General features: G+C 37.4%; 1 protein-coding gene across 2 annotated transcripts in view; it reads left to right on the forward strand.

Annotated features, from left to right (window-relative positions):
- The first annotated feature begins 3,407 nt into the window (after positions 1–3,407).
- The window catches only part of TOP2B (DNA topoisomerase II beta), a 53,355-nt gene continuing 42,220 nt past the window's right edge, over positions 3,408–14,542 (forward strand). The window contains exons 1-3 of one of the 2 annotated variants that reach the window (XM_077129976.1): positions 3,408–3,531; positions 12,110–12,265; positions 13,297–13,387. In XM_077129976.1, coding sequence (XP_076986091.1) covers positions 3,457–3,531; positions 12,110–12,265; positions 13,297–13,387 — 322 coding nt within the window. In that variant the 5' untranslated portion in view covers positions 3,408–3,456. Of the gene's footprint in view, positions 3,532–12,094; positions 12,266–13,296; positions 13,388–14,542 lie in introns of both variants that reach the window. The other variant, XM_077129975.1, reaches the window with a different exon arrangement.

A 14,542-nucleotide genomic window follows, 5' to 3' on the forward strand; every position in this document is an offset into this window, starting at 1 on the left:
TATTAACTTTAAATGTTCGATGGGTTAAAGATTAGGGTCCCCCACCCCTGACGCCAGCTAAATCTTAGTGTTGGAACAATACATGGTTTCAGTGGAAACTTTACGGGAACTTTGCCAGATACCTAGAAGTATAGTTATTTTCTCAGATAACTTATTTGTTGATTGTCACCTACTGCATTTAAAGTGCAATGAATGACAGATGTGAGTCCTATCAGGTGAACTGCTTATTAAATAGCAAATAATTGAACATAAAATTGCTTTTGGAACTGAAAGACTAGCTAAAAAATATATAAGGTATGTAGCCAAGGCAGAGATTACATCTTTATCACCTTTTTGACTCTCCAGGTCCTAAGTACCTAACACACAGTAAACATTTAATGAATATCTTTGTTACATTAGGTAAACGTAAGGTCTAAAAATAAAAATTCTGAAGGAGTTAGGATTAGCTTGATTAAAGGCCTTTAATTTTATAGTTTATGGAATGGACTGATTTCTACAATTTTTCATTTTGACAGGTGCTTTTCTATGGGGTAAAAATAGGTCTATAAAAACATATAATAATGTATATGAATACTATTATATTAGCATATGGTGTGTGTGTGTGTGTGTGTGTGTATGTATATATATACTAAGATAAATATGATAGTAACCCAAACAATACAAACCTGACATTGAAGCTTGTAGCAATTATTGCTACAGTTGCTACAATTACTTTGTAAATGAAAATTACTTCACAATACCCCAGAAGGTAAAGCTGTGCTCAAGTGAGCTACAATCCATTTTATCATAAAAGTCGTGGTAAGTCTACCTCACATAGTTAAAAAGATCAACAGTTCTTTAGGTGCTGAGATACATTTGTTGCAGATACTTTCCCCCATTAATCGTGTTATTTTTGCTTTAAAATATTGAGTTGCATGTATTCAACAATTCTTTTGTTTGTGATCCAATTAAGTAAGTCTGTATTTTCCACAACAATAAAACTAGTAACACTTACCAGATGGTTTCTTGATATTTAGGGATACTGTAATGCCTCACCTATGATGCAAATGAAAAAAATGAACATTATTTTCATCAACTAGCCTATCTGATTTTTGAATATATTTTCTCTTCAAACTCTGAAGCTCAAGAGCTTTGAAATCTGAAGTTTCAAAAAGGTTTCTACTTAATTGCATATATTGTTAGAAAAAACTTACACCTTTTAACATTATCCACCCATTTTAAAAATTATGTTATACGTGTACTTTGGCGATGTAAAGTTACAGTAAGTATGAGAGTAAAAATACTCATTTTAACGAGGAGTAAACCAAGCCCCCAGGGAAGTTAAATAAACCCATGGTTATTTAGCTGCTCAAGTTCAGGGCCCAGATTAGACTCTGGTCTGTCTGAATTTCAAGCTTGCACCAAGTTCAAGGTAAAGAAAGGCGTTAGTGTCTGAATCAAAGTCACAATGTACCAAAATTACTTGGCCACCAGAGAGCTAATTAAGAAGAAATACGTTTAAATTGTTTCCATGTTTCAGAGTTCCCTACCTCTGGACTCAGAAGGAAGTCGAAAGATGTGACCCCAGACATTTTTGTTTTCCCCTGAGAGGAAATGCACATTTGGAAGAGACGTTCATAAGAAACACCTTTCCACAAAACATACTGTATTTCTCTTCTTAAGAAGTGCTTGTCACAACTTTTTGGTGCCACTTCATGCCCTCAAGTACACATCTTATATATTACCTTAAGACAGTTAACTCCTTTCAAGTATCTCTCCAGCCAGATCATAAATGACTTGAAATGGGGGGCTGTGTTTTTATTTTGATCCCATAGCAGAGCCTGGCCCAGGATTTCAGAGGATGTGCCCAATAAATACTTACTGAATGGAATTACACTGAAAAGAAGATGAAGCAGAGCCATCTTCCATCTGCCAAGGACTCTGCTGCAGCTGTATGGGTCACTCACTCTTAGAAAGCTTTAAAGTGAATGGAATTATTCCTCAGCATGTATTTTAAAATTCTACTGGAAAGGAGCTTAAAAAATTAAGCGTGCCCTCCTAGAGGTCTCTGGGACAGCTCAGAGTAGCTATGAAAGAAAAGTGACAGTGACATCTCTGTCGTGTTTAGAGGACAGAGCTCAACAAAGAGTTGAAACAGAAGACATACCCCACCTGCATTCTTTCCCTGGAATGTTCTCAGTGAGTTCCTACTCATTTAAGTTTTTTAAGTGCAGTTTTCTTGCGACTAACGGGGTCCTCTTTTAGACGCGAGGAGGGACAGGGCCTGAGCAGAGGTTTTTTTGTTTGTCTGTTTGTTTTGACAGCGTCCATTTGGGGCCTTGGAGAGGCCAGGGTCACGGGGCCCTCCTTGCACCAGTGGTCTATAACGTTCTTGCCAGCGGTTTAAAACCGCTGTCTAAAAATACTTTCCCTTTGGGACAGCCCTCGCCTCCTTCCTGCTCCCTTCCCTCCACTCCCCACCCCCGCCCCCAGCCACCCCTGGCAAAAAAAAAACGCCTTGGTTTCGCAGGCGACTCAGAGTAAATAGCACGCTCGGCTGAATACAATTGACCCGAGTACAATTCGACCCTTTCCCTTTGCTGCCCTCAAATGACCCTTGACAGCAGCCCTTGCTCCCCCTAAAATGGAAAACCCACAGACACACACACAAACAAAAAACCCCAATTCTTCCACTCGGTTGCTACCCGCAATGACGTTTCCCCCTCGGGTCCCGCCCCGCCGGGGGCTTGGAATTTTGGGATTGGCCGAGAGGCTGTGGCGACAAGGCCCTGATTGGGTGACCAGGTGCTGACTGACAGCGGGGGCGGCCGCCGCGCCCTCCCTCCCTCCCTCCCGGGTGTGCGAATGTGTGTGTGCGCGGTGCTATGCCGGACAAGAGGGAGGCGACCGTGACGGCGGCGGCGGCTCTGTTTATTGTCCCTTTTGGCGTGTGGATGTGAGGAAGTCGGGGCTGCAGCGCGGCCGACAAAGGCCATCTTCGAGGCAGAGGCGGTGGCGACTGCGGCGACCCGAGCGGCCAGTCTTCGCGGATTGTGAGGAAGGACAAGGCACCTCGGTGTCCTCGCCACGTCCGAACGCCCCAGGCTTGCCGGCTATCCTCGCTGCTCGCCCCCGGGAGCCTCCGACCCGCTTGCTGCGGCGCCCGCGAGCAGGCGAGGAGGCAGCGCCGCTGCTCAGCCACCGCCGGCCTCCCCCTCCTTCTTCCTCCTCAGCAGCGGCGCTAGGCCCGGGCGACGCGGCCACCGCGACTCGAGTTTGAGGGCGCCGGGCGGCGCGGCCTCTTTGGCGGGCTCGGCCCGGCGTCTGCCCCGGGTCTCGGCGATGGGGCGCTGGGGCCGGCGCCGCTAGGAGCGCGGCGAGTCGAGTGGCCGGTGCGGAGCAGCGGGGTCCGGCGGACCTCAGGAAGGCGGCAGCGGCGGCCGCGTCCTCGGGGCCTGTGAGCAGGAGGCACCCGCCATGGCCAAGTCGGGAGGCGGTGGCGCGGGAGCCGGCGCAGGCGGCGGTGGCGGCAATGGGGCGCTGACCTGGGTGGTGAGTGACGGGCGACTGGGGGCCAGGGTCCGGGCCGCCGCATTGTTCGCGGGCGGCGGCGGGGGTGGAATTCCGTGGGACTGGCGGGGCGCGGTGTGGGGGAGGGGGAAGAGGGAAATCCCGTCTCCCAAACCCGCGTCCAGTCGGGCTTCTGCCGGCAGAACCCCCGCCCCTTTTCTTTCTTTTCTTTTCCTCTATGGAGGCTCTGGCTGCAGGAGCGTAAGGTGCCGTAGAAACTTTGGGGGACAAGCCATGAACATGTCATAGAATCCCCACTTCCTCTTTTTTCCTCTCCCCCAGACTCTTCCAGAGCAGTCGGGCGTGAGATGAAGTGGATGGGGAAAATGCCTCTGTGTCTGTGTGGGTCAGCACTTTCTCCAAATGTGACTTAAAATCCCAGGGAAAGGGGTGTGTGCGCGCGCACGCCTTCTAAATGCAACCATTTCTGATGCTCTCAGCAGAAGAATGGATTTGGCGGGGAAGACGTCCAAGAGCAGTTTACACTTCCATTCGAAAAGTGTCATTCGAATGAGAGTGCATTGGGGATGGCTGTTTCACAGTAGTTAATATACCGTAGATCATCCCTCTGTCAGGACGGGATTATCAAAAGAAGCGTTTACCTACGTCAGCATCTCAGGTGAAACCGGGTGGGGGCTGAAGGGAGTGTGCTGGAGAGGAGACGAAGTGCCAAGTCCTGGAGGCGCTCAGCCCTGCTGGGAGATAGAAGTGGCTCAAGGAAGACCTGGAGGAACCTAACTCCCACGGCAGATCGATAATTCATTGGCATCTCGATAATTCATTGGCATCTCGATAATTCATTGGCATCTCGGCTTGGAGTTCAGACCAGGGTCATTTCCTATACACACACACACTCACAAAACCCCAGCTCAGCCGACAGATTAGATACCCAGGGGGGGAAAAAAAGCGTTACATTTTTCAAGGACTTTGATATCTCCTCCCACCTCTTTTTTTTTTTTTTTTTTTAAATCGCTCTTGCTTTTCTCTTTGCTTGGGTGAGGTTTAGGGGAATTGGATAGGGATTATGCTGCATCTACAAGCATCCGTTCTGGTAAAAACAAAACAGAAAAACGAACGTGTTGATAGCAGAAAAATATGTGTGCCAAGGCGCCTTGCAAAATAACTGCTAGGCTTTTAATTAAATCTCTGCGAATTTTGTTAATGATAGTACTCCAGTAATGCAGTACGAATGGACTAGAGCCTGGAAAGATAAGTAGTTAATAAATTAGTAGTCCATGTGTACATGCAAGGGGTAAGGGTGGGGACAATGCATAAATTAGAACGAAAGATTTTTTAGATTAGTGGCACCTTACCCTTGTTACTAAAATCAAATGACATTTGAAAATGCTATTAGATCACCAGCTGATATTGTGAGTTCTTATTCATTATTTGGAAATGTTAATACATCATTGGTGTTTCCATTGAGGAACTTTGATTCTATATTGATAAACAGTTTACTCTAAAATTAAATTTGTTTCTTTTAACATTTCATAGCAACGTTTTAATTTACTGTTATTTAACTTTGTAGATAATTACATGACCATATTTTTTTTTGAGCTCTGTAGGAAACTTTTCTTTCATTTCCATAAGAAATTTAGCAAAAGTTGGAGGGTTTCATTCAATGTTAGAAAAATACATTTGAAACTAAAATGGACTTATTGATAGAATAAATCGGTACATGCTTTTTTTTTTAATCTTGGTATTTGTGTCTTTCATTAAATAAACTATCTTGAAAAATTAGTTTAAATCAGGATATTAATCTTTTATATGGACAGATCAGTAGTTGGCAAAGTATTTATTTTTCCATCTATTTGGGAGTATCTGTTACCATTGGCTACCTGTAAGTAAAAATGAGTGTCAGAATTTGTGTTAAAACTAATGGTTGCTATTCATATGCCTTTGCAGTCTACTGTAGTTATCTTTAAATTCTTTGTATATTGAATTTATAATTTGGTTGGATCTCTTGAGAGATAGAGAAGTGTGTTTTATATGGTTTAGTTGATGGTAATTATAATGAAGTGTTAACAGACTATTTCATATTGCCTTTGATTATAATTCCGTAATTTTCAGTGGTAAAACTAGAACTTGAGATGCATTTTTCATTTTCCATGATTAAGATTGGTTGCTGGCAGAAATTACTTAAGATGTATCACTTGCAAATCTTATTTTCTATTGAACTTTAAAAATCTTGTTTTCAAATAATCTACTGAATAACTTTTATTTCTTAGAGGACCAGAAAGCATTTTTCTCATGTAATCAGGCTTTGCAAAAAGACCCAAATTATAGTAGAAAACTCAAGGACTGTGGTGGAAATGAAAAAAACAATTCTGGAAGTTAAGTATACAGGTCTAGTTGAGCAGATTAAAACATGGAATTTTGGATATGCTAAACAATCTGGCAAGGGAAGGAGAATATGATTTTGATCTAATGAAGACTTTTAGCTCTAAGTCTCCTCCATATGTTTTTGAAATTATAAAAGATTACTAAAAGTTTAGACATTTCAGACTTTAGTCATCTTTAAAACTTGGGAGGTAAATTTTGGCTTTATTCATAATGGTATGTCGTCATTATAAAACTGGTTATAGGGGACATGGGAAGTATAGTAAAGGAAGGGAGAAAACATCATATTTTATTGAAAAATTGTATTCTTTTATGCATTAGAAGTTTATTAAAAAGATGATTTCACCTTACAAGTCCATGTTAAGATTTGATGCTCACTTTTAGTACTGAATCAGTTTATGTGAGCATCTTTTTGTCCATAATATGTATAAATGACTGTAAGCTGGTTTAATTTTATGGGAGATAATACAGTGAAGTGGTTATCAGTGTGGGCTTTTATGTCAGAGTGATGTGGATTTAGATGCTGTCTCCCAACACATATAGTCAGTGAGATTTTTGTGTAAGAAACCTAACCTCTCCCAGCCTTTTTTCTTATCTGTAAAATTAAGGTTGTTTTTAGAAATCAATAAGATAAGTGTAGCACAATACCAAGCTTAATAAATGTTTATTCAAAAACGCACACTCTTGGAATAATAAACTGCAGTTACTTTTACAAAAATTATCTTTTAGCCAATGTGAAAGCAAATAAATGTTTTCCTTGCAAGCATTTGGTGGCTTATTATAATAGCCCTCTATTTCAGAAGAGGGGTAACTTTGCCTGCTTTATTGAACTTGGTGTTATGTTGCCACCTGCTTGTGAATAAAAGGAAGATATGAAAATGGAATTAATCTCTGGTATCTTTCCTTTTTCCCCAGGGGCAGGGTGTGCAGCAGGGTTGGTACACCATGTATTGCTGATACTACCTTCTGCTGGGATGCATGCCAGCATGTGTTTGTTAATACTGCCACTGTGTGAAATTTACCCTTCAGTATCTGAAAACCATAAAGCAAAATGATTTAAGATGGACATTAACTTCTTCTAAAACTTATTTGTTTTGTGTTTGATTTGCAGTGTCTTAACCAGGTTTTTTTTTAAAATTAAAAAAAGATAAGTATAGTGAACTATTTTGGATTAAAATGACAGTAGCTATAAAAGCTTCTCTGAGGCAGTTTCTTGAATTAAATGTTAGTTTGTAAAGTTTTGAGTAGTAGACCATAATAGTCTATTTTGTTCTGTCATTCTTTCATCATGTTTAAATAGTTGTATCAACTAAATTTGTAGAAATATTAGAATACAGTTGTTCATTATATAAATACTACTTAACAAGACTGACTCAGTCACCCCCAAACTTTTACTCTTTGGTAAAAGTTTACACTAACTTCTGTTACTCGTATAGATCATAAAACATCGTTGCCTTCTTTGTATGTAATATTTATGCATGATATTTTGTCTTAATCAATAAATGATAAACTCCTGATGTCATAGACCATAAATTTTATTTGTATCCCTTTCAGTGTTTAGTAAAGAACTGGGCACATAATCAAACTTCAGTTATTGGTAACAAATTGGATGATTGACATACTAATATCCTGAAAAGTCTTCTTTCATTATTGGGACAGGTGGACAGGTAGCAGTGTTCTTTAGATGCATTCTTAAGTAAACAAAATAGCAGTATTTAGAGAGACTTTTAAAACTGTGCTAATTTTTCTGAACAGGAATATATGTGTTCACCTATAGTTACAAATTTATTAAGATACTCAGGTGGTCATAATGAACAGTTGCATTTTACTAAATATGCTTTAAAAATAAGCCTCTTCTTTTTTTAAAATTTTAATATAATAGATCCCATTTTAAAGAAAAGGTAAAATAGGTATTATTCCATTTGCGGAGAAGGAAACGAGTTTAGGGATTAGGTAACATGCTGTTAGGCATGTGCTTGGGGCAAAGAAGGGATGTAAATCAGGCTTATGTTCTTAACTGTCAGGTACACCACCTCCCACTTTAAAAATATTAAAATAAAAGCAACTCATCTTTTCTATCCTGGTGTGACAAGATGAAATCTGGGATAAACCTTTCTGTATCTCTTTCTACTAACCCTTCTTTTACTTTCTTATAAAAAGCTCAGAAGTTTCAGGGATTTCCTTTTCAGATATGTGTATCTTGTATAGTATAATGGCTAAGAGAATAGGCTATGAAATCAGATTACCTGATTTCATAATCCAGTTTCTTCGAGTACTAACTTTGTTAGCTTGGGAAAACAGCCAACTTCTGCAGGCCTCAATTTCCTCATCTGTAAAAAGGGAATCCTAATAACAGCATCTGCTTCATTAAGCTCTTGTGAGGATTAATTATCCATATCCATATTGCCATAGCGCTTGGCATATACTGTACTCTCTGATGGACACACATGCACAAACACACACATCTTCCTCTTTTTTAAAAAGAAAAATTTCAGTGATAAGTATTCCCTTTTTCTTAGAGGTCAAGAAAGTATATTTTTATTTTTACAGTGAACATATAAGCATCATTGCTATCTTAAATATCCCTCATCTTTCACCTCTCTCCTTGCCCCTTCATTTGGGAGGGCATTTCTAGAAGAGCATAGATGGAAGACAAATTGTTGGTTTTTGTTTTCATTAATGGTGGGTAGATAAATGGAGCTCTTCTCCCCGATGAAATATGGTTAAAGTGAACATCAAGGAATGACAGCCTAGAGGGAGAAAAGAAGGGTAGGGAATACTACAAAAGGATAATGTGAAGTCTGAGGGGGTTGTATGGAAGGTAAGAGAAGGAGCTTGTTGCTAGGCTGCCAGTCCTATTCCCACCATGGTTGGCTTGGTGATAGTGGCCTTTCTGTGCTGGTTGTGTGAATGACTAGCTCAGTTCTTTTTTTAGCACCAACTGGCAAACCATCTCCTTTCCTCTCTTTGGCAGCAATTCATTCTCTCACAGAAAAAACAGGAACTGTGGTGATTGCCCCAAATAGCTATATCTCAGGTGACAGCTCTGTTGATGGAAGAATCTTTTTTTTTACAGTATTATTTTGGTATATACTCATTCTGAAGAATAGGAATGTCTTATTGGGATCTTTTACTTTCCCTTCTGGTACTTGAGAAGTGTTCTTGATAAAAGTTGAGCCTTGAATAAGTAATTTATTAGGAGTTAGTGATATTACAAAGTGCTTTAAGATAGATTAGTATTTTAAATAGGTTTTATATGTTTATTTTTATATTTTTCTTATATTTTAAAATCCCCAATAATACAGTGTTTAATTTGGCAGCCAGATTTTGAACTTTAGAAAAAGTCATTTTAGCGTCATCATATGTGTGAATCATGAAGAGAAGGATTAAAACAACTTTTAGATATGTGGAGGTATTTATCTTAATATGGTGATTATTTTACATTCTCATTTTTTTTTTATGGGAATGAAAATGTCACCTTGATTTCTTAGATTCATTGTAACTGGGTGCTAGAATTATCACTCTAAATAACTACTTTATAGTTTATCCACACAAATTAAGACAGTGAAGTAAATTACAATAAACTTAAATCATAGGTTTTTAATTGTTATCGAACTTTAATGAAAATTTATTCATAATGCTCTTGGCAATTGATTATTTTAGAAGGGCATATTAATTATTATTCAATGTAGAATACTGAGTATGGTTTTGAAGATACACAGTATCTGATTACTATGAATATATAGGAATAAAATAAGGTTGTCATTATTTTGAATCAAAAGACTCCCTTCTTTTCAAGGTCTAAAATTGACATAATTCCCTTGGCCCAGAAGTATCAAATATATATCACTTTCCTTTTTCATCTGTGGTGTTGACAGTGCTTTTCTGGGCTTTGTGTTCAGGCTAATTTTTTTTTTTTTTTGTCTTTTTTCTGAATATTGTCAGCAGCAGTGTTAAAACTGAAGAGCTACCCAGGGTAACTTTTTTGTATGATATTAATATTGTGATAGTGATGATAACAGCTGGGAAAAAGGGTACCAACAGAATTATCATTTAGCTTCTTCTCAGGCCTAGGGTGTTTGAATTCATAGCTACTCTGGGGATGGGACCATCCCATAGAATGGGGGAAGTTGCCTTTCTTTTCCCTTAACCTCATATTTTGATTTTAAGTGGTCTGGACATTAGTCAGGGGACAACTTTCTGCTAATGAACAGGAGCTGAAAGAGACTATTATTACAACTTTCTGTTAGAAAAGCTTATAGATATCTCAGGAGAGAACCTCTTCTGTTTGCTGTCAGCAGCAGTGCAAACTACTATTATTTGAGAATGGGAAAATAACATACAAATCTGGTTGCAGTATTAATTTCTACTTTCCACTCTGCCAAGGCTGCCAATCTTGTTTATTTTCATTTCATTTTGCATAGATTCTGGTGAGAAAGTCTGGGCTGTAGAAGTAGTTAGTGGGATAAAAAGTGTCTCTAGAAAAAGAAAACTTCAGTTTTACTCTGGCTCAAATGTGTTTGCATATACATGGGTTAATAGACCTTTAAAATATTCCCATTTTATAGGTAGTAAGTGTTCATTGTAGAAAATTAGGAAACATATAAAAAAAGTCTCATTTCTACTTTCCATAGATAATTTCTATTAATATATACTTGATTATATTTATTATATATTTCATATTTTTCTTATACATGAGTATGTTAGGTATAATTTTCTTCAAACAAAATTGGGCTCATTTTACATATGCTCATCTGTGTGGTTTTAATAAACTACTGAAACATTTTAAAATGCTTGATTATTTTTACTTACATAAATTTTATATAAAAGAGCAATTGAAAATTATAATTAACACTTCTTTGGTATGGATAATTAAAAATATTTACATAATGAAAAATCCAGGTTTTAAAGATTTATATCAGGGCTTAGAAATTATTTTTAGTATTATAATTCAGAATTAATTTGAAATATCTGCAAATAGCCAAAAAAAATCTGTTTTTATTATAGTAGTCTATAAATGATATGCATCCCTAATGCTTTTCATTACTTTAAAAGTAATGGTAGGATATTTAGGAAAAACTTTTTCTTGAAATATTTCAATTATGTTGTTACATTTATTTTCTAATATTTTTGTATCCTTTGTAGGGAGAATTACAAATAGTAATTAGACAAAGCAAACTACATTTTACGTGTTTTCTAATTTTTGAGACATTATCTTAGCAAGAATGACAACTTTTTGAGCTTAGAAGAGAACTACCAGATTCAAACTAAATTTTCCTTCCCCTTGTATCCATTTGGGAAGGGAGGTAAGGAGGAAGAGGTAAGGATTGGTAGCAATGTGGAAAAAGTTCTAAACTATTGAAAAAGAAGTGAAGAAAGGTTTTATCCCATTTTCCATCCCTGTATGCCCCTTGAGTGTGTCGCATCAGGGCCAAATCCAATTGTTCAAATTAGACAGAAGTGAGCCTGTGATCTAGTCTAATCTTGAGAATATTTTTTTATGGCAGGATTTGTTTTGAAGGAATAGCTCAGAAGAGAAGCATTTACTAGTACAATGATTATATGCCACTAAACTTTGATTCAGTAACTTCAAACAGCTCTAAGTTAATGATAAAAAGTTATCCACCTTTGATTCCATAGCTTCTGTCATCTTTAATCCCTGTCTCAGAGTGTGATCTTTTAGTCATGATGATCTTTGTGTAGGTTACTTTCCCCTTCCTTTACTGTAATCTTCAGGAGTTTAGTAGCAGGAAACTTAATCTGGAAGCTTTTGGTACCCCTGTAGCCAACAGGTTCAGTGGGCACATTCATTGTGATCCTCTATCCTGATAAGAACTCACATTCCATGGGAAGTTTTGAGGCTTACAAAATTACCTTATCTTACACTTTTGGAGCTTAGTCAAAACTGTAGCTTTATTCTATATTATAAAAAGAATTAGGGCAGTATGATGGTGGCTCAGCAGGCAGAATTCTCACCTGCCATGCCGGGGACTCGAGTTCTATTCCCAGTGCCTGCCCATACAAAAAAAGAAAAATAGTCAGACTGTTAGTAAATTGACCTGTTCTCTTCAGGACTTAAAAAAAAAGTCAGTGGAGCAGAAAGGTAATTTTGTCACTTAAAAGAAAACTTATGTCCATCTGTCCATATACATTTCAGTTTGCCCCTTGGTAGGTTATTTAAATTTGATTTTTTGGTTAATTTTAGACTCTTTTTGATCAGAACAATGCTGCAAGGAAAGAAGAGTCAGAAATTGTAAACAAAAATGATTCTTCAAAGAAATTGTCTGTTGAGAGAGTGTATCAGAAGAAGACACAACTTGAACATATTCTCCTTCGTCCTGATACATACATTGGTTCAGTGGAACCATTGACACAGGTAATTATTTGCTAAACTGTATTGAAATTCTTAGGAGATGTGTGTATATGTCTACTTTTTACTATTTTAATAAAATGTTTGTGCTTATATGCTTTCTAAGTACATAATTCCATGTCCATTGTGATTAGCAATGCGGAGCAGAGACCTAGGAGAAATAGAAATGTTTTTATTTTTTTGGAGGTAAATACTATCAGAAGAAAGAAGTGTAAGGTAAAATGGAATAAATCGAAAATTATACCTTATGAACTTTTTAAAAGTCCTTAAGTTCATACTGCAGTTTACCTTAATTAGTGCCTTCTCAAATTTAAACACACACACAAGGGTGCATGGGTAGCGCATTGGTTAGAATGCCTGCCGTTCATGTGGGAGACCCAGATTCAATTCCCTGGACCATGCACACACTGGCCCCCCCCCCCACCCCTCCACCCCCAAAAAAAACCCCACACACAACAGTGCTTACTATAGCTTTGGCTTACATATATTATCACATTTAATCTCAACATCCATGAGAAGTAGGTACTGTTTTCTCCATTTTGTAGACAAGGAAACTGGAGCTTAGATAAATTTAAATACTTTACTAGATTTCCTAACTAGTAAGAGCTGTGATTAAAAGCTAGGTCTTTTTGACTCCAGAGTTATACATGTTCATACTATTTTACTCTATGTTCTCTCTCTCTCTATATATAAAAATATAAAGCATGAAATAAAATTGTAAAGTAAATATAGGTTGTTTTTGTATTTTTCTATTTTATTTAAACTTTCTCACAATTCTTAGTGACTCATATTAAAGCTGACATGTACAAATAAGAATAAAGACTTGATGCAAAATGAACAATTTCTCAATTTGAGTTTATTTAAATTCAATAAGAATACACTGAAGCTGACTGCAAGTCAAATTGTAGATATTTTTCTACTCTGAAGATACACATATTTACATAGAGTAAACTACAAAATGTGAGTTTATACTATGTAAAAACTGATGTTAAGTGCTTAATGGAGTAAAGAGTTTTTGTGTCTTTGTCTCAATGCAGCTAATGTGGGTGTATGATGAAGATGTAGGGATGAATTGCAGAGAGGTTACCTTTGTGCCAGGTTTATACAAGATCTTTGATGAAATTTTGGGTGAGTACATGCGTAAGATTTAAGACATCTGTTTCTGTTGGTGCGATTATAATGTCCCTATATGTATATATAAAGCCAGAACTTAAAGTACAAATTTTAAAGGCATATCACTAGCTTTTATGTGGAATATAAATATACTTCAGAAAATTTATTCCACTAGCTGTAATATTTTCATGTCAGTCTGCTTCAGTAAATCTGTAAAGTGAATGTGCTGTATTTTATCAGTAATCCAAAAGTTGATGTGATCTTGTATGCACACTACATCTGTTACTTGTAGTCTAGTCATCTGAGGGGCAAGTTAAAAATAGAGATTACAGGAGCTGATATGCGCAGATTCAGTGAGTCTGAGGTGGGATGTGAAAATTTGTTTTTTATCCCCCCAAAACAGGTGTTTCTGATTGGGTAGTCAGTTTAGCAACTATTATTCTAAATGATCTCTGTCTCCTCCTACTCACATGATTAAATAAGTCCCTGTGAGGCATGAATGACTAATTGACTTCTAGGGGATGCTTGTTTTTCTAAAGTGTTTTTAACTGAGGACTTTCTAGGCATTCTCTGCTCTATCATTTCATCACTGCCATTTAAATTTTCCCAGACAGTACGATTTCTGTGAATCTCTGAAGTTCTCTTTTGGGTAGAACTTCTCCCTCTTAGATCTTCGAGCAAGGAATAGGAGAGGTAAACTAGCTACTTATATTTTGTACCTCTCACTCTTGCTTCCCAACCAAACACCTAATTTTTATATTTTAAGTTACACAGTATTTATCAGGAATATATTCCTTCTATGACTTTTGACTGCTAGCTTGAGTTTAGATTTTATTGTTACACTGATTAATAAATGCAAAAAATGTTTTTTTCAGTTACTGTATATAAGATTTAGAGTTTTGATTCCTAAGAATGTTAAAGACTTTGCTTTTATAATTGATTGGTTAAAGTTCAATCTGTATACAAAACCACTAGTTTACTTGAAGGCGCTAAGACAAAGTAGTTATTTGTTACCAAGGCAAAATCCAATTAAATAAGTTTTTTTTTTTTTTACTTTTTAGACTTGCATTAGGGAGTTGTTAAATGCAGGTGTTTGCTTTATTTAATTTGCTCTTATATGTCACTAAGACATTTTTTCCTCCTTGTGTTGTGGTAGGAAACATAACAGTA

Source organism: Tamandua tetradactyla, chromosome 15, assembly GCF_023851605.1.
Source record: "Tamandua tetradactyla isolate mTamTet1 chromosome 15, mTamTet1.pri, whole genome shotgun sequence".
NCBI classification, from domain to species: domain Eukaryota; kingdom Metazoa; phylum Chordata; class Mammalia; order Pilosa; family Myrmecophagidae; genus Tamandua; species Tamandua tetradactyla.